At 24.5% G+C, this 20789-nt stretch overlaps 1 protein-coding gene across 1 annotated transcript; it reads right to left on the reverse strand.

The window, feature by feature from the left end:
* Positions 1-695: 695 nt before the first annotated feature.
* On the reverse strand, positions 696-20502 carry LOC129984141 (integrin beta-PS-like). Its single transcript, XM_056093938.1, has 21 exons — positions 20296-20502; positions 17676-17753; positions 17392-17486; positions 16084-16191; positions 15889-15973; positions 15085-15313; positions 14405-14576; positions 13756-13839; positions 11923-12186; positions 11122-11198; positions 10662-10713; positions 10063-10218; positions 8986-9128; positions 8586-8658; positions 7987-8068; positions 6846-6955; positions 5948-6046; positions 5241-5370; positions 4992-5111; positions 3807-3973; positions 696-2658 (listed from the first exon to the last, which is right to left on the reverse strand). Exons 2-21 carry the CDS (start codon positions 17725-17727, stop codon positions 2590-2592), a joined length of 2367 nt encoding a protein of 788 aa, XP_055949913.1. The 5' UTR covers positions 17728-17753; positions 20296-20502; the 3' UTR covers positions 696-2589.
* Between the last annotated feature and the right edge of the window lie 287 nt (positions 20503-20789).

Below are 20789 nucleotides of genomic sequence, written 5' to 3' on the forward strand. Positions count from 1 at the left end.
ATCAGCATGAGGACATTTGAGATGTAATAAATTTGATAAGAATCTAATGTATGAAAACTGGAAACGTTTTTGGAGAGGAGAAAAAAAAATCTTGAGCCTTTTAAATAAAAGTATTTCTATTCCCTTTTATATTTTCTGAATTGTTGCATACCACAGTTCCCTAAATATGATTCAATAAAGAAATTGTAAAGTTATCTAAATGATGCAACTCTTATCTGAATTTAAAGTCAAAAAATAAAGATATGAATTAAAGGATCAAATCACTTGCTTACATAGTAATCATATATCCAGTAATAGAAACAAATACAGAATATATCCAGCAATGTAAAGAAATATACTTTGTGTTTATGGAAGATTTAAAAAAAATAAATAACTAAAGATTATTCTATAGAAAATTTTATAAAAAAATTAGTGATGGAAAAATTAAAAACAACACAATGTTTTGTTAAACACTTCTTTATTTCTTACACTCATTTTTATACAAGTAGAAATTTGAAATTTTAGTAAATAAAACCTAAAGCTGCCTTTTATAACTGACAAAATAACTCGTTAACAACTTGATTGAAAAGGAACCAAAAATGTAATAAGCTTACATTTCAATATCATTTAATAAAAATATTTTTAAAAAGTATTTAAAACATGCAGATTAAAGAGAAAAAGAACAGACAGACATAAAATTTATCATAGAATGTTTCAGTTTCTCAAGGCACTTTTTAAACAAATTTTTTTATTCTTTTTTTTTAAATTCCATATGTTAAAAATTAAAACAAGATTTTACACATTTCAGGATATACAAAAATACAATACAATGAAAATTTTGAAATAAATATTCCAATGAATATAAATTTGATAAATGTAAGGATCAATAAAAAAATTAATTTTTTTTCTCTTATAAAGTTATGGATACAAATAAATTGATTAAAACAGCTTTTAAAAAGTACCATAGAATTTAGCTGCATGATTTAAAAAATATATATATATTGAAATAATTCTTTAAGGGAGAAGGAATGAAAAATCAAAAGCAGGTCTAAAAAGAATGAGTTAAACATATTTGTAAGTGAATGCTTTAGTACTGTTATAATATGAACATTATTACAATAAAAGAAATATATATATATATAATAATACAATAAAAATGTCACTTCAACTCAAACAGAGCTTAAAGAAGTAAGAGATTCTTAATTAAAAAATACAAAACACATTTAATTTAATGTTTACAGAATAGATAAATGCATTAAAAACAAATGTTTAAAATGAAAGGGCAAGATATTTCTGAAAGCAGGAAAATAAATCCACACCCACTTTCAAACCAAAATTTTAAGATCTTAAAAGAATAAGCTCAAAATAATTTTTAAAAAAAAGCATTTAAAGTGAACAAATAATGAAAAAAAAATATACCATTACTGTAGCATTATACTTTTATATAGTAATAAACATCACATAAAAAGTCACTATTTTAAAATAAAATATAATTTATAAGGGAAAAAAAAGGAAACTGACAACCAGTCTTTTACATTCAATTATATATATATATAAATATAATAGAAGAAAATAATTGCACATTTAAAACAATATGATTACCACAATTTTCATATCAAGTACAACAGTGCACAATTTAAACGAAAATGTGTTGAAATAAAAAACAGGAAACTTAAATAGTAAACAACTTTATAAGCTAAGAATTTCACAGAATCTAGCAAACATATTTAAAAATAAGCAAATGTTTTGGATTTTATTAGATGAATTACAGATTTGATAAAATTATGGATATTTTTTAATTAAAAAAATTTTTTAATGTGACTTTTATCTGCACACTAAATTTTATCAACATTTCTTGAAATCTTCCTTAATAATAGAGAGGAAATACCATAAAAATTCAGTAGATTTCAAATATATAATCCCAAGGCACAAGCATTAGCCTTACTTTTTTTTTTAGGTATTTCAAGGCACAGTTAAAATTGTTATAAAAATTACAAAACTAAACATTTTCTAAGAAGGAATTTAAGTACCTTTCAGGGTCAAGAAAAAAAATATTTTCATTATATGGATAACTTTATATTTTTTTTTCTATAAATATATTACACAATTACATATAAATAAAAGTACTTTGATTTACAATATTCTAATGTGCATATTTCTGTTTTTAATTTATTCTAAAAAACTATTAATACTTTAATTTTACATATAAAATATTTAAGCACTAAAATGTGAAGTAACACAGCTACACTGAAAATTTCGCAATCAAAAAATTAATATCACAAACATCAACAAAAATTCATTAAAAACTAAAGTACATTAAATTAGTCTACGGACAATATATATATTGGCACATCTATATTACAGCTCATCAAAATAAAAATGACAAAGTACATTGACAACCAAAGGATGGATGTAAATTTCCTAGCTCCTCTGAAGATTATTTTAAACATGAACAATTTAACATTTCACAACATCAAGTCACTCGCAATAAAATTCCTTCAATCCAAAAAAATGATGGTGAACAAGGCACACTCATAAATAACCAATTTCTTAATGGTCAATGTAGCACCAAAAATTTGCTCCAGTTCCAAAAACAATGTAGGAATTTTATCACTGTTTGCCACTGTACATTGGATTTTTGAAAGTAGATGTAGCTTGCTTGTAAATAGGATTTTCACCCTATTGAAAAAATATATAAAACAAAATCAGAGCAATATTGCAGTAATATCATTGAAAAATTATTTTATTTAGATTTCAGCAGAATCTAGATGAAGACAGAAAGGAAAAAAAAAAAAAAAAAGCGAGGGGGGGGGGGAGTAAAACAAATGATTTACAGGAGCATTTTGAAAGACAAATTTATGAACTTCCAAAATGAGAAAGGATTCTTATAACTCAAAAGAGCGTATAAACTTACTTTTACTATAAAAAAATAATAATATTTGAATAAATAAGAATTGCACTATTATTTTTAACTTCAAAATAATTTATCATATAAATTAAGTTTTCATTTATATAAATATTGAATAAACATAACAGCTCTTTAAAATATTAATTTATTTATTAATTTGGGTAATTTTATTTTTTCACTTTTAGAAGTAATCCTTGCATTATTAAGATTACTTTTTCTTATAATCATGAAAAAAATACTTTTAATTCATTTTATATTTAAAGTACAACATAATATATACATTTATTTTTGAAAAAAAAATTGATAGAAAACAAGATTTTTTTTAAATAAATAAATCATTTAATTCAGCAAAAAAAAAAAAAAAAAAAAATTATATTAAAGAAAAAGGGAAAAAGTCAATATCCATATAATCTTCTTAAAACTGTAAAATTTAATATCAGGAAAGTTCTTTTGTTCTGAATGAAATACATTCAAATGAAATATATAGTGATACTGCATTTTCATTTTTGCAAGGATATACTGATTAGAGACAACTAAAATAATCTGATTGCCAAAATTCATTTATTTCTGAAGGACAAGTATAATATATCAATCAGTGATGTTAGAAAGCAGCTACTGAAATGCGATCTAAAAGTTGATACTTCTTATCACAGTAAAATTGTCTAATTTAGAAATCACTACTAGGTTCTCTTTAATCATACAACTTAAAACTAGTCAGTTCCAACAAGCTCACAGCATTTATAAAAATCATGTTCAATATTAATACCATACTAAATTTAATTTTGCTTCCTTAAATATTTAAATTAATGCAAAAAAATGTTTTTAAGTTTTAAAATATTTTCTACTGAATTACTGAACTAATCTGTTTGAAGCTGGTTACAGTTAATTTGTATAAAATATGAATAAACACTGCACTTACAGTATCCCACCGAGCCATCTGACGCTCCTTCTCAAATTTGGCTAGTTCTCTTCTATCATGTATAGTTGTGAGAAGCTTCCAAATCAACAGAAGTGCAAGACCAACAGCAATGATGCCACCAATCACACCCAAAATTATGGCAAGTATATTCACAGGCTCGGGACAGTCTGGAAAAAAGAATGAATTTATTTAATTCATGTGCACTAAGAATAAAAAAACCCCTTCCCCACCAATCATAAAACTAGGGTTTCTTAAATTCTTTAAAGTCATAATCACATCTTGGTTAAAAACATTTTCAGTAAAGTCATTTTTTCCTAAAAAACTGCACTATAACTCAAAATTTTGAAAATAAATTTCAAAAATTAAGCAATATTTAATTAAAACATTTATACAAATATTGTGAATTTTTTCAATAAAAAATATTGATAGATTAAAAAAAATCCTATAAAAGTTTTATGTAATCCAATGTGACATTACGACCCAGACCATTAAGAAGTCTTACATAAATTAAAATATAAATATTTATCAAAACCATTTTGTTTCCTTGAATAAAAAATAGTTTAAAATTTATAACTAGATTCAATTAAAAATCTAATATTCCAAATTTTAAATAATAAATATAGCATATGAACCATTATTCACTATAATGGCTTTGCAAATAATAATACAAAAATAAGTTTTTTTTAATTATATTTAAATAAATACTGATTTATATGTATATCATAATAGATTTTGTTGCAAATCATTTTTTCTTAATCCATTTAAATATTACAAAATATATTTAAGCATATATATTATTCATGATCAAAGATTTGGAATCTATACCATAGCTTTAATATTTAAGTATGCAAAAAAAAAAAAAAAAAAAAAAAAAATGTTAGGATATCATTTTTTTTTAATGTAGTGCAATTATATGGATGCAACATTTTTCATACATGAATAAAGCTTGAACACGAAGAAAAAAAAATATTAAATGTTTTTGCCAAATTTGATGTAATTTACTGAAGACTATTACATAAATAAATAAAAGATAAAAGCTTTTGCTTTTATCTTTTATTTAGAGCTTTTTGTTATATTGCCTACAACAAAAAGCTCTGAAGCTTATGGGAGCAACTTATGACAGAAATTAACTTTATGCAATTTCTTATGCAATTATGGCAATTTCAATAAAAATTTAAAACTTACCTTTTGTGCGTTGAGCATGAACAATGGGCTGATCCTCATCATCTAATTTGTATTTAAAAGTAAATTGACAGTCCTTATCATCTCGGAAAACACATAACTTCTCATTTTCTTCTTCTTTTACTAAAAAGTAAGAAAGAAACATCTTTAATATCTTTTTAATGTAATTTTTATTAATAGCCTCAATGGTTTAAAAATTCTTGTTCATTTTTTAGTTATATTTTACTGCCAAGAAATTCATAGCATATATACCTTCAACTTTATCAACACCAATAGTTATGAAAGAGCATGCAGTGCAATTTTCTGCTGGAACATCATTGTCGTCTGGAAAGATCTGGCATTCTACACAATCTCTGAATGCATCACATTTCAAAGGGCAAGTCTGGAAAAGATGAGGGGAAAAAAAATTCAATAAAATCAAAAAATATTTTTAGGCCAATACTTTTTTAAATCTAATACTCAAATTATTATTCATTAGTAAAATAATAATAATAATAAATACTAAATACTTCATGTTTAAAATTAATAATTTCAACCAACTTAATTAAAATTACTTATTTTATTAAAAATCATACTGTAATCCAGTAATATGCAAATGTAAAATGAATTAATAACACATGTCCATTATCTGATTGGAAATATTTAAAAGCCGAATTTTCATTGTTTGCTATTAATCAGAACTTGTAGATTTTTTTTAAATATTAATTTTTTCATTCCTCAGGTAAGCAGATTACATAATTATAAAAATAATAATTAATAATATTGCATGATGTGATCTTTAATTGAATAATATATGGTAATAACATCAGCTGCTGTACAAATAGAATGATCTTTCTTTTAAAAATATCTATTAGATTTTGATATAAAAAAAATCAGTAAATATTTTATATTTCTTATGCTTTAACACCAAATAAATATTTAAAAAAATTTAATTTGTTATATAAAATGGATATACTTACAGGACACCGTTCACAAAATGTTCCACTATATCTGCCTTCTTCTAAATCATAGCACTTACAAACACCACATTCACATTCTCCATGTCCACTGCATATTTTCTACAATACAAAAAATGCAAAACTGATATGTTAAGAGAATAAATTGTCACATAAAATTTTAAATTGTTAATTCTTTAATCACTGATGACTCAAAAATGCAATTTTCTGAAAACAAAAGTAAAATAGTGCTTGAAAAGTTCTAAATAAATATATACAAACAGGAAACCTTTTATATACTACAAGGATTTACACCTTATTAAAACATCAAAAACTAAATCCACTAACATTTAATTAATGTAGTAATAAAAAAAAACATAGTAATTTCAGTTGTCCAGTAATATGAGTACATGAGAGTATTTAAAACAGTATTTGCATGCCAAAACACATAATATTAACCAAACATTATTTAACATAAAAAGTATCTTTTCCCCTTATCAATATCTTACAGTTTCTATTGTATATAAAATTCACAATTAAGAAATAAAATTTGTTATTATAAATTTTCATAATTTATAATGACTATAACCTTATTTAATATTCAGAAAACAAGTTTTCTGCTTTTTTTTCCTTCTAAAAATCAAAATTATCAAATATTTACAATGCATTTATTATCTGCAAAATCAATGCATCTTTTCCTTTTTAATGCTTTGAAATGTTTTAACTTCCAAGATATTTTAATAAATGTGAATTATAAACTAGATATTTAAAACATACATTTGCTTTTTCATCAATTTCTTTTCTACTGGCATGGAAATGAGATTTAATAATAAAATCACTTCAGATTATAATGCATATGGGAAAGCAGAGACAGAATTTTTTTTTCTTTCTACAAAGTTCTAAAGAAAAATTGAAAACTTACTCCATTTGGAGCAATACATGTCTCATTTGTATCTCTACATCCACAATCCAGTCCTTTCCAGCCAGGTTTACATTTACATTTACCACAATCACAAACACCATGATCTGGACCTAGAAAGATGCAACAAAATTATATTTAAAATGAATGTTTATACATTACAGTTTGAATTTATTATTCAATAAACATAACTCTAGCAACAGCCATATTTTTCAATCAGTTGAAATTTTTAAAATATTATCAAGATGTAACAATTCTAAAATAAATTTTAACTGACACCTAACACCAATAACAATGATTTATATTTTTAACTAAATCAACAAATTTAATAACCAAGTCATGGCTTTTGAGCTTATTATATGACTTTCAAATCTTTTAAATTGCAACTATAATTTAAATTTAATCTTTCAGTGATTACAGACAACATTCTCCTCCTTTTTTTTGTAAAAAGTTAATGCCATTTTTCTTCCAGATGATTCAAAACATTAAATTATCCAAAGTCTGATACAATATTGCATCACACATGTATTTGACCAGCAACTATCCAGAAAATGACTCCCCCTAAAACAGTGATGCTTGCATATGCAAAGAACGACTTTCTACATTTCATATTGTTAAATAATGTCAACTGATAAATTGGATAAATAAATTCGTTAAAAAAAATTATGAGTCCACAAAATATGTTTTCATAATTAATATTAAAAGACTAAAACAAATAAAAGATTATACAGTGTTTTTGAAAATTTACCTAATTTAATTTTAATTAAATTTATTTGGATTATTTACCTTCCTAATAATTAGCATATCGAAATTTAAAGATTACATTTAGATCAAAGATTTTTAGGTAATAACAATATGAATCTGCAACAAATAAAATTCTGTTCTAAAATCAACATTTAAATGAAATTGTTAATTTTGTATTTAAAAAAAATCATGTATTTCATTAAAATATCCTGATTTTAGATGTGATTATTCAGCTTCCAAATGTATACATATACATTACAAACAAAATCATTTGTATAAATTACAAAAACGATTAGCAAAACACAGAGAAAACAGATGTACAAAAAAAAGCACATAATCAATAAGAGATTAAAAAAAAATAGTCCAAATTAAATGCTCCAAGAGTTTTCAAAATACTAACCACTGCAGATTTTTCCTTCAGATCTGTCACAAGAATAATTATCACATTCACAGAATTTTCCAGTCACTTTCTCTTCAGGATTCTAAAACATCATTTGCAAAATTATTAACACATATTTTTTAAACTAAAAAACAGTGCTTTTAATTACTATGCTTAAAAAACAATGCTTTTAATTTTTTTTTTTTTTTTCCAAAATTGAAAATATTACTTCACCTTAAATATTTCAGACAAAATACTGTTAATATGAAATAAAGAAAAAATTTGTCCAATTAATTTATTCTGTTAAAAGTATAACAACAAAATGCATAACATTATAGTTGTTAAACCTCAGGCTCCAAACTCAAGAACAGATGCTTTTTAAACATTAATGACAAAGTTATCATGTCAAAATTGCATACAAATTGCATTTGAATCAATCAGATCATATTGTATATAAAAATAGATGAAGGTATACATAAGCACTAATTGCATAAAATTTAATCTATTAATATATCAGATAGTGAGTATGACAATGTGAAACAAAGAGAATTTTCAATATTGATAAATAAACAATGCATAAATTATTAGGCCAAATGAATGGAATATAATTTGTAACTTACTTGGCGTTTAAAGCATTCACATTCACCACATCTACAAATACCTCTTCCAGAACATGGTTTTGTGTCATTTCCACTAGAGGGAAAAAATTTATTATTTACAAAAATTTAACTATAATATGTAGAATATGAAACAAAGTTTTCAAAAATTATATATATAATTTTGCTAGAAAAAACAGCATTGTATATACATGCTTATAGATCACTTCCAAATAAAATATAATCTATTTTTATATTTAAACATTCAAATCGTTCAAAAATTATGCATAAAAAAATAGAAAAAAGTAATCTGCACGCAAGTCATTTTCAATTATGTAATAAAAAAGTGAGGGTATAATTTGTAAAATTGGGAAACCACAATTACATTGCACTGAAGATACAAATAAAGCAAAAAAGAACTTACAAGTAACATCCTATATCATCAGTTGCTTGATCACTGTCTTTAGCATCACATTCACATTCTCTGCCATATCTATTACTGTAACAACTGCAAACTCCACATTCATAAGTACCATTACCAAAAGTACATTTATCGCTATCTTTTTCCTAAATAAATAGTTAATAAATTTTAAAAAATTAACATAAAATAGAAATGAAAAAAAAAAAAAAAACTTTAACCATAATTTTAAAGCAAACAAAAAAATCCAAACATTTCAAATATTCAAAAGGTTAAAAAATATATAATATGAAATATTATATTATATCAAGTTCAAAGATGTTGCCAATCAGATAACACACGGCTAATGAATTTCATAATCTAAGCCTACAGTGCGCCATTAGAATTACTTGAAATAACACAACAAAGAGATGATTTATACTGAAATGAAAGAAACGATAAGTAACAATTTATCACTATTGAAACAGAGTATATATGTAACTAAAGCTTTATAATACAACACAGTCAGAATATTCATGTTGTTGCTCAAACAATTAAATAATTTGGATCTACTGATAAAGCAAAACTATCTGGCTAATGTAAAATCATACGACACAATTGCATGACAGGATTTAGTCGCATTAAGTAAGGCTTGAAGAAATTTCTTCCTATGAATACTCATCATGCTTAAAAGTATGGCACTTTGAAAGCCTTAAAACTTATTTGATATTGTTTTTCATTAGTTGAAATTTGGTAGATTATTAATCAAAACTTTTTCTCATCACCAGCATGAAAATCACATGTATAAGACACATGTATAAGACAATATAAAATAAGCTTATAGTTAAAAAAATTATCAGCTTCTTTTCACCATCTTATGAATGAATACTTTCATATTTCATGAAGTATGCATTTCATGTAAGACTTGGATTCTGGTTTAATAGAAATGCACGATTTGCGTCAACTCCTAATTTTTTTAATTAAAATGCTGATTTAAAATGTTGGCAATGGGCATATTTCAATATTTATTCTAGTTGCATTTAAAAAAAATCATTTTGGAATAAAAATTTATATTTTAATGATACATTGAAGCGCATTCCTTACCTCATTCCATGGTTTTTCACATTCACACTCACAGATCATCTCTAAATGAACAGTTAAAGCTTCATTTAACCCAACAGGATATATTTGGAAAGTTTGGTTCCATTCTTTGGGATCTTTAGGACACTTAGTGACTTCAATATTAGCTTCAAAAGTCACCTATAATTAAAAGTTTCAAATTCAGAAAGTAAAAAGAAATAAAAAAAAACAAAAAAAAAACAGAGGATTTAAATTATGTATGTAAAAATGTTTAAAACGCACAAAATCTTGAATGCAGTTAGATTAATAAATCAAAATAATCTTTATTCTATTCCTCATATATTCAATGAATATATATTGAAGATTAAACTCAGACAGTTAAAACAATAATTTGATTTTAAAAAGAATGGATAAAAAGAATTTATTTCACAAAAAAACACACCTGAATGTTTAGTTAATTTGTTAGCCAAGAGGAGAGCAATATGGCATTTCTGTAAAGCTAGCATTGTTCATTGAAACACCACTTCTAAGTGACCAATAATAAAGTATTTCATTCTATATTAATAATTAAGCAGAAATAAAAATCAATCTTGGTAAGATATTTTAAATAACAATATACTTACATTTGTTCCTACTTTCAGACCTTTGCAAATGTTAGTATTTTCTCTTTTGGTCCTAAAAAAAAAAAAAAGTTTAGAATAATTAAAGCAGTTTCATTAAGTCACTTGAAATCAAGTTTAAAGACAGATTTTTGTTAATCATCATTGGAACTGGGTTTAAACAAAGTATAAAATTATTTTTCAATTATCTATCCAGTGCTCCATGCTTTTCTATAAAACATTTAAAATATTTCTCTTCTGGTTACTAACATGCTGTAATATTTAAATTATCTTTCCACTGTTCCATATTTCTTTTCATGTACTTTAAATACTTCATCTAATTAGCTAATTAGTTTTAATGCTTATCACATCAAAGAATAAGTAATAACATATTAAATTCTAAGTATATTTCATGTAAATAACAAAAAACAATCAAGATAAATTAAAACCAAAAATAAAAACTCAATGTTAATTTCTTTCTTACCCTAAACAGGAAGAATAGTAAGTGACTTTAATATTACTTCCAGCATTGTCTTTCATTTCCACAGCTGATGTAATTTTCTGAAAGAAAGAAACTTATAAATGCATAAAAATCAAACCATTTAATTTATAAAACATTTAAAACTAAATAATACACTGAACACATGGTTACATAATAATGTTAAAAATATGATAGCTAAAATTTAATAAATGATAAATACTTCATCATTAAATGTAACTGAATTCTGAACAAAGTTTAAGCTAGCTTTGTGAAAACACAAATTTTGATATGTAATGGTACAAAATATGCACATAAGTCAGAAAATAAATCTACATTCTGCAATTTACTATGTATGAATTTTATAAATGTAAGTTTTTTTGTACAAATAGAAAATGACAGAAATTTATTTACTTATTAATTAATTATTATAAAGCTAATAATTAAAACATTTTGTCTAAAAAATTGATTCTAAACAGACAAATTAGAAATGCATATACTTACAACAGATACGATTGAAAAAGCAACTTCTACAAACGATATTAGCATTTAAAAATTTATAGGACAGAAAAGTTCTATTCATGTTTTAATTTGAAATTCATAAGCTACATGAATTTGCATGAAGTTTTTACTGGTAAATGAATTACTGTCATTCTGAAAATGTTTAAAATTACAAGAACATTTTTATGTAGTTGTTCTTTTTAATTGAGATTCATTTATTGTTTAGTTGAGTCAATTCATTTAGTATTAATACAATGCAATAATAATAATTATAATAGAAATCATATTCAAAATTATTATCCTTACATCATACTGATCTTGCACTAGTTCAACAACATTTGAAGAATCATTTTCTAATTTCCCAGCACTGGAACCTTCAAGTAAGTTGCTCAAACGTTCATAAACAGGAACTTGATTTGCTGTAACAGCAAAAATAATGTTCACTTTATTTTCTTGAATTTTATGATTGATCTGGCTGAGAGATGGGTAATCTTGATTGGTGCTTTCACTATAATAACCATTATTGTCTAAGTGGCACTGACCATCATTTGGCTTTACAATACCTCCAAGCTGAAAAAATAAAATAATAAATTGTATGTATTGGTAATTTAAAGAATTCAAGGACACTTTGCAAAAGAATATATTATTTATATATTCCATAAATGAATATTAATTTACTTAAATATAAATAACTTCAGTATAAGTTACAGGTTGTAACATAGATATGCAATTTTATATATGTACTAGCTACTGTACCAGCAACTTTGCTAACATCTAATTGCTCTCTCTCTCTCATATATATATAAAGAGCAAAAGTTTTAGATTCCAACCGTATAAAGTTTTATCCTCAACCCTAATTAATTACTACTCTCAAAAATCCAGATAAAAACTCTTTTAATATCAAGGTTTGGAGTATATAAGTACAAAAATTCTTTGAGTCCCCTTCTGCAGAATCTGGCTACATATAATTGGCTATGGAGTTTCTAATCTCATGTAGCATTTTTAAGAAATTTAATTTTAATTTAAAAGTTTAAAAATATCAAGAAAGCATTTTAAAGACTCTTTGCCTCAGATACTTAACAGTGTCTTAAAAAAAATGAACTGATTGGTTTTTTTTTTTTTTTTTTACCAAGGAATTAATATAATATTTCTAAATTTTTCAATGATCAAAGAAGATTTTACAGATGATGTTAATTAAAAACTGTTTTTTGGGGAAAAATTTTTGACAAATGATATCAGTTTGCAATTAAGATTATATTTGTAACACGGATTAAATATTAAACGGCTCAAGGTGAATATATTCTTTTCTAGGTGTCAAGGCAAGAATGTCAATAAGTGTTGTCATTTTGCCTTTCACAGTTTTGATTCAGTCCATTTTTGCAAGAGAATCTGCTATTTCATTCCAAGAAATATTGACTATTATAGTCAGAATCAATACTCTTTTTATTTAGTTTTGTTCAAGTTAAGAGTTGTATTCTATTTTAGTTATTCTCAGTGATTTGAAAGATAACTTTTCAAGACTTGAAAGATAAATAAACATAGCATATGAGCATCCCTCCCCCCCCTTTCCTGGAGCTGAGAGGTCATTAATGGCTTGATGGATTGCTAAAGAGTCAGCCTAAAGAGACTAAGGAGTCAAATTCGATTAAAAAAGGATTGTCACAGTAAAATGTTTCATTGTAATTAGGTAATTTAATGTCAATTGTCACTAAAGAATTTCAGCAATAATAAAATTAAGATAGCCTGTAAGTAAATACATCTCACTTTTATATGAAATAATTTCAAATTGATACAGTGGGTGTGGCTGCAAATTCTATTATTGGGCTTTCCAGTGGAGAGGTTCCATCTAACTTCCAAACTACATGTTTAGAGAATGTTCTTGAAATTTCAAATTGAAAATGATAGGATAGAAGAAGGCAGACAATCATTAATGACATATCTGGAGTTCTTGCGAAACAAAACTTAGTGACATTGGATCAATTCCAGGGAAGGAATTGATTTTATATTATTTTAAATATATAAATGCTTATTCCTAAAAATTTTAAATGCATGAATGTAAAGAAAATTGATTCAAAAGTTTTAAACAGAAATTTAAATACAAAAAAATGAGCAATATATTTTAAATACTAAATTGTTTACCTTTCCATCTCCAGCATAATGAAAACCACTGTCTGAAGAAAATATCAACATTTTTCTAGATTTCTCTCTCCATCCAATCCTTTGCTAAAAGTAGAAAAAAAAAAATCATTATAGTTTTCATGCTACATCTCTTGGAGACTATTTCATACTTATATGTAAAGCAAAAAAATTAAGATGAAAATTTCAAGAAAGTATTTTACTATCTAAAATATAAATATCCCAATAATTTTTTTTTAAAAAAAGGAAGGTCTTTAAATAATGAAAAACCATATTTTAATTGAAAAAATAAAACTAAAGGTTATTTTGCAAAGATACAGTTTATAATTCCACATCAACTTTTATTTAATATCTTAATAGCAAGAATTCTCTAAATAAATATTCCATCAAAACAAATTAAATTGGCAATACTTGAAAGTTATTAGTTCCTTAATGAATTATTACTCTTTATTTTGGCAAATCCAATTCCAGTGTTTCTACAGATAGACTAAACTATAGCTTAAATAAGACTTTAAGTATAGACGTTTTTCATGGAGTGTATTGATTATTATTGTCTGAATCTAAATTCCTGTAAAATATATCATACATTAGAAACTATTTAAGATCATTTAATTTCAGCTATCTTTGCTTCATGATTATACTTAATATTTACCTTGCATACTACAGCTTGCATAATTGCATCGAAACCTCCTTCAGGTGCATCCAGATTACCTGAAACTCTAGCCTCTCTTACAAGTTCAGCAAATGTTTCTGTGTTCGTAGTCAATGGCATATGGTTCAGGAAACCATATGGAGCTGCACAATCTTGACAAGGCTCCCTTAATCTATAATGATAAATGAAAATTGAAATTGGCCTTTATTAAACTATTTTAATTAAGTCAGTTTATTATCATTACAATTTTTTAAAAGAGAAAAGCAAATTACTTATTTAATTATATATTCACCTGTATACTCAATTCAGTAAGTACATGGACTTTTTGCTAAAAAAAAATTACTAATTTTTTATAGCATATATTTTCAGTAATTAAATAGTTCACATTAAAAAATATAGCAACAACATGAACTATTTAATTAGGAAGTAGTATACAAATCAACAAATACTGGTAAAAAAATTTTTGACCACAAAGCAAAATATATATATATATATTAATAAGGCAAGAACAGTTAATGAAATTTTAAGGCTGAAAGCCATTACTACTATAGAAAACACAAAAATTTAAACTGAATAATGTAAAAAATAAAATTCCAACCAGTAAGGAAAAAAAAGATTAGCATTATATAATGGTTAGTGTCTCTCAATCTAATTTAAAGAATCGCTCAAAATAAACTTACTTTTCAGGGACTGTGCTTACATATGGCATAACCACCTTATCCACAAAAGAACCAAAGCCAAGTCGAAAATTTGTAGTTATGTTATTCATTCTTGTTGATAATAAATTTCCAAGCTCTGCCAACTTATCCTTATCATCCTTCATTGAATTAGAAAGATCCATCAAATAATACAAATCTACTGGATAATCTTCTGCTTGTCGAAATTCGACAACCAATGGAAATGGAGAATCTGAATTTAAAATAATTGATTACTATTTCTGGATTCATATGGTTATAATACTCATTAAAAATTTATTTACTTTTCAATTAATTTCACTAAAAACAGCAATTCAACACACTTTAAAAATTGCAAAATAAAAATTCTGTATTTCTGCATCAATTTTTATCACAAAATTCTGAATTTTTCATTAAAAAAAAATCAAAAGACTTTTTAAGAGTATTGGCAGTAAAATTACAAATACATTATAAATAAATAAGACTTTTTCCATTAAAAATTTTTAATAAAATTTATGATAAAAAATTTTTAATTTGATCATAAGTTTATTGAAATTTTATAATTTATTTTTATTCAATAACTAATTAATGTATTTGATTAACATAATCAAAGAACAAGCTCTGCATGTTCTTTATATGTAAAGCAGTATTCATTAAATTACTTATAAGAACTATTCCTTATAAGTTTTCTTTCAACATTTTAATAATTTAGTTGACAGCCCTATAATAAAAACATATCAAATTATAAATATTTAGCTTACTCTCTAAAATTACATAATAAATAATTTTTAAAAAAATAAAAGCAATTACTTGGCCTAAGTTTTAGAGTAATCTCCTGTGGTTTGATTTGAATAGCTTCTCCTTCTTTCACACCTTTGCTGCTTAACTCTAAGTCCTATTTAAAAAGAAAATGTACATTTTAAGGCAATATCACTTTTCAAAGAAACAACTCAAATACCTAGATTATATTTAACAATAACAAAATAAACAATAATTATTCCTTACTTTATTCTTTTTCATTTCTTGTCCAGGCATAACAATATGCTCATCTTTACACCGGCCTCTCAAATTACCAGTGTAATCGCATCTTCTACTTCCATCGAGAGTGAAATCCTAACAGCAAAAATAAAACAAACATTAAAAATTATACTGAAATAGCTACCTATTATCTAATTGCATGATGCCTTATTGCAACACATTTCCATTAACAAGGTAAAAAAAGAAAGAATGCTATTGCTGTCTTACTGCAATCCTTTTCCATAAAATTGAACTATAATTTTTTTTTAAAGTAAAAAGATTTTTCGTAATATATTAATACAGATTTTATCTCATTTCAACAACACAGAACTGAGTATCAATTAGAATTGTATAGATTTCCAGCCCACTATTAAAAACTTTGACTAACAGATTTGAATGAATTAAAAAAATTTTGATGAGATAATTTTGGAGAAATATTCTCATTTTTTTTTTCCTAAAATCTTTTACAAAATTAATTGTATTTTAAAATGTGCATTTTGGAATGAATTCCCAAAGAAGATAACTGAAAACACTTAGACAAATTTATAGTAAGTGAAATATTATTGTAGAGAACCGTTACTCCACATTTAAAATAATTCCATTTTTTATATCGAATATTTTAATTATTTTGATAGAAATATTTTTTTTACATATAATTTCAAACTAAATGTATTAATGATAAAATACTTATTGAATAATTTTACAATAAAATATTATATTAAATAATATCTTTTATTAAAATTCATCTTATTCTCTTTCAATTTTAATATGTTGTATGTGTATACAATATTAAAACTGGATTGTAATTATTTAAAAAAAAATTCTGAATACCCTTCTACATTTCATATCTCATTTATATATTTTTATTATATTTAAATGTCTAAAAAAAATACCTAAAATTTAATACTATAAAACTGTCTTGTACACAATTTACCTGATGCACTAATCATTTTTTTTTTTTTTTTTTTTTTTTTGCACTTTGCATCAATACAGGAATCACAACATTAAATCATAAAAATTTCACTCTCATTGAGTAGCTAACTCGTCAGATCTATAAAAATTCCATATTACCTCATATGAATTTTTAAAAAAAGGGAAAAACATTTTCCTATTTCTTAATCTTTATTTTAATAGCCTATTGACAATTTCATCCAAACTATAAGCTAAAGGCCAAATTAGCTACAATAATATATCAAATATTCATAAATTATTAAAGAATACTAAAGATATTTGCTTTTATTTAGACATTATATAATATAACAATTTTGATTTTTCAACAGCAAAAAGTCTCATTACCTCTTGTGAACACCAAGCACATTCAGGATCAGCTGTTATACAATCGCCACATGTTTCTTTTGAAATACATGGATTTCCAGTCAACTTTTCAGGAGCTATAGAGGGGGGGGGGGGTGATTAGAAACATTATAATTAAATGAAAATCTTAATATAAATGGAAAATAAAATAATCTAACTTTAAAAAAATACTCTATTTATAAGGAAATTAAAAAGATCACTTAATTGTGTTAACAATTTAGTTCATAAAACAATCTGATTAATAATAAATAATTTAAAAAAATTACCTTGTGCTAGACAAACTTTGATGAATATTAACCACAAAAAATAAGACTTCATGATGTGTTTTTCCAAACTTAATATTTCTGGAAAAAGAATAAAGTTCATCATCATCTTTAAATCGAAACATATATAATAGATCTTTTTCTGTCATGCAATGCAGTATTAATATATCCCACTAGTGTTTTCTAAATTACTTTGATTATCTAAGAAAGTTTACACAGTTTCGTCTTTATTATAAATTCTTTTAGAAAGTTAAATTGGTAAATTTTTTATATATATCTTCTTTTCTGTAGAATTTTTTCACCTACTTGGTACTGGATGTTCAATATTATTATCATCATTAGTGCTATTTACAACAATTATGAACAGTACTTGAAACTAACATTAACAGATATTATAGAAATATACATGTTGCCCAATTATACATATTATTTACAAAGGACCCCTCCCCCTTTAAGGAAATGTAATACACAGTACTTCATACATTTTTCAAAACTTTTTTAAGGTTTTGAATAAAAATATAACATTTTCAATATGAAATAAATGTATAATTTTAAAGATAATGAATATTTTAAGGTTCCTCAATAAATTCAATCAAAAATATTAGTTATACCTTAATGTAAATGTATACATTTCTTTCTCGCACATTAAACACAAAGCAATTGGCATTTATAAAACATTAGTTTAATAAAAGGAAGTAATTATATTTTATAATTTTTATTAACAAAATTTATAATTTTTGCAAATTAAAATATTTTTTTTTCTAATTAACCTGCATACAACCCTCTTTAGTCCTGTTACTAGTTATAAATCCACCTTTATGATGCTAATGGCAAAATTTGACAGATTTTCATACGAATAGCAAATGAAATAGTACTATTTTATTTTAATGATTTCTATTTCAAAGCTATGAATAGCTTTACTTTTTTACATTCTGAATCTTACTTAAAAAATTTGCAGAAATAAATATATGATTGTATTTTGCATTTGCAAAAATACCAACAGAAAGTATGGAAAAAAAAAAGATAAAAAAAAGAGATTATGAATGAATAAAAACTGAATATTTTACAAACTAAATGAATTTTTAAAGAAAATATTAAGAATTCAGCAAAGAATAGCTTAATAATCTAATTAAACTCTAACATTGGTAGAACAAACACATGTTTTTATTCTGAATTATTTAAACACAATTATATTTTATGTCCAAAAATGCTTGCATAGAAAATTAATAAGGAAAAAAAAATATTAGAATATAATAGCCTTAAAATAAATAAAACCAAAATTTCAACAAATTTTATTGACATTAAATTGTGGACTCAATTATTCTCTTAAAATATATTAGCAACAGAGAATTAACGTTCGTAATTTAATGGAAGTATTCTCTGGAAGCATTTAGTGAAGAACTTTAGATATTCATAAAATCATTAAAAAAAAGAAACTACATAATTTTAATACTCTAACTCATACGAATAAAGTTTGAAAAAAAGATTATGATTAATAGGATAAAAGTTTTTAGAACAAATATTAAAAACCGTATTATTACCATAAACAAAACACATTGCTGGTTTATTGTATCTTTTCCAATCAACTCAAAGTTGTGGTAATGAAGAAATTCACTGCAGTACAATAATTATATCTTAATAATAAATCGTGAATGAATTGATTTAACCAATAAATTTAAATTAGAAAGAAACTTCTTATAAAGAATGCAATATTTCACAAATTACAAATACTAATTTTGGAACACAATAAGAAGTAGTAGCAGATACATAAAATTTTATTATGATTCAGAATCATCCAAGCTTGGGACAGTTATAAATTTTCCAAGAATAATTAACCCTTAATAACCAACTAGTTATTTGACACATTATCAACAGATTTAAATCACATTTATCAGAAAAACATTCTTAACAAATCGCTATATGATCTAACAATACTAATCTAATCAAAATAATCTTATGTTTATTTTTCAATCCACTAATTTAGAAAAAAAATATTTTTCTTACAAATCTATCATAACAAAAAACATTATAATCAAATGATTAATTAGATAAAGAATGACAATAAGATATCACCGAAATATTAAATATTAGCATAATTAAGCAATTTGTCAAATTAAAAGTTAGCATCTTCATAATAGAAAAAGAAAAATAAATTCTTTTTTTAAAAAATAAAATAGCACATCATCAAAAAATATTCCAGATAGTAAATAAAATTGATAACATTTTTTCCAGGTGGTTTAAAAGTTCTTAAAAGTGGAGTAAGGGCGTTGTCTTGCTTTCGACCCCCTATAAAGACAGACTGGATTCATTTCGATATTTAATGACAGTTCCGTTTGAATTATATTTCTTTAAAAATTGTTCTGTCTCAATATTTAGAGGAATATCAATAAAATAGCATATATATAAACGCTCACAGGAGTTGTCTGTAAAAACAAAGAATTCTAATCTGTTATGATAATTTTTTAATAATAGTAATTAAACAAACAACATTTATATTTAATGTTAATCAAAAACAAATATTTTCACATAAATCTGGATATTGAAATAAAATTATGATCGATAACATCATTAATTATAAAATTACATAGAAAATAAAAAACATTAGTTTACGTTCGTGACTTACCGAATTCGGAGTTTTCATGGAATAAATGAAATAACAAATGATATTTGTAAGAAGATCCAAACTTGCAAATATTACAAAAATGAGTATTTCAATTCGATCGACCGAAATAATAGCGGAAAAAAAATAAATTTTATAATGAAGGTAAAAGCCAGGTTAAGTACTTGGTGTTTACTAACTGAATGCTCGCATTGTCTATTTATGGTTTTAGGTGTCGCGTAAGGGTGTCACTCATCGAAATGACGTCACCGGAAGAGGGACAGGCAATCGCCCACACATCTGATTCATGGTCCTTCCCATGAAATTACAGTTGACGTTTTCAATTGGTACAATAGTTCTTGAAAGTTATTTTAGCGGGTTATTTAAACACGAAAGACTTCGAAATAGAATTTTTAAATTAAATTCTTCGTACAAAAGCGACTTTAAAGTTTCTATCACTTTAATGGTTTGACTTACGATTTTTTAAAAAATTTTTTCCCATCTGGAACGAGCATTTG

Source organism: Argiope bruennichi, chromosome 9 (assembly GCF_947563725.1).
Source record: "Argiope bruennichi chromosome 9, qqArgBrue1.1, whole genome shotgun sequence".
In the NCBI taxonomy this organism is placed as follows: domain Eukaryota; kingdom Metazoa; phylum Arthropoda; class Arachnida; order Araneae; family Araneidae; genus Argiope; species Argiope bruennichi.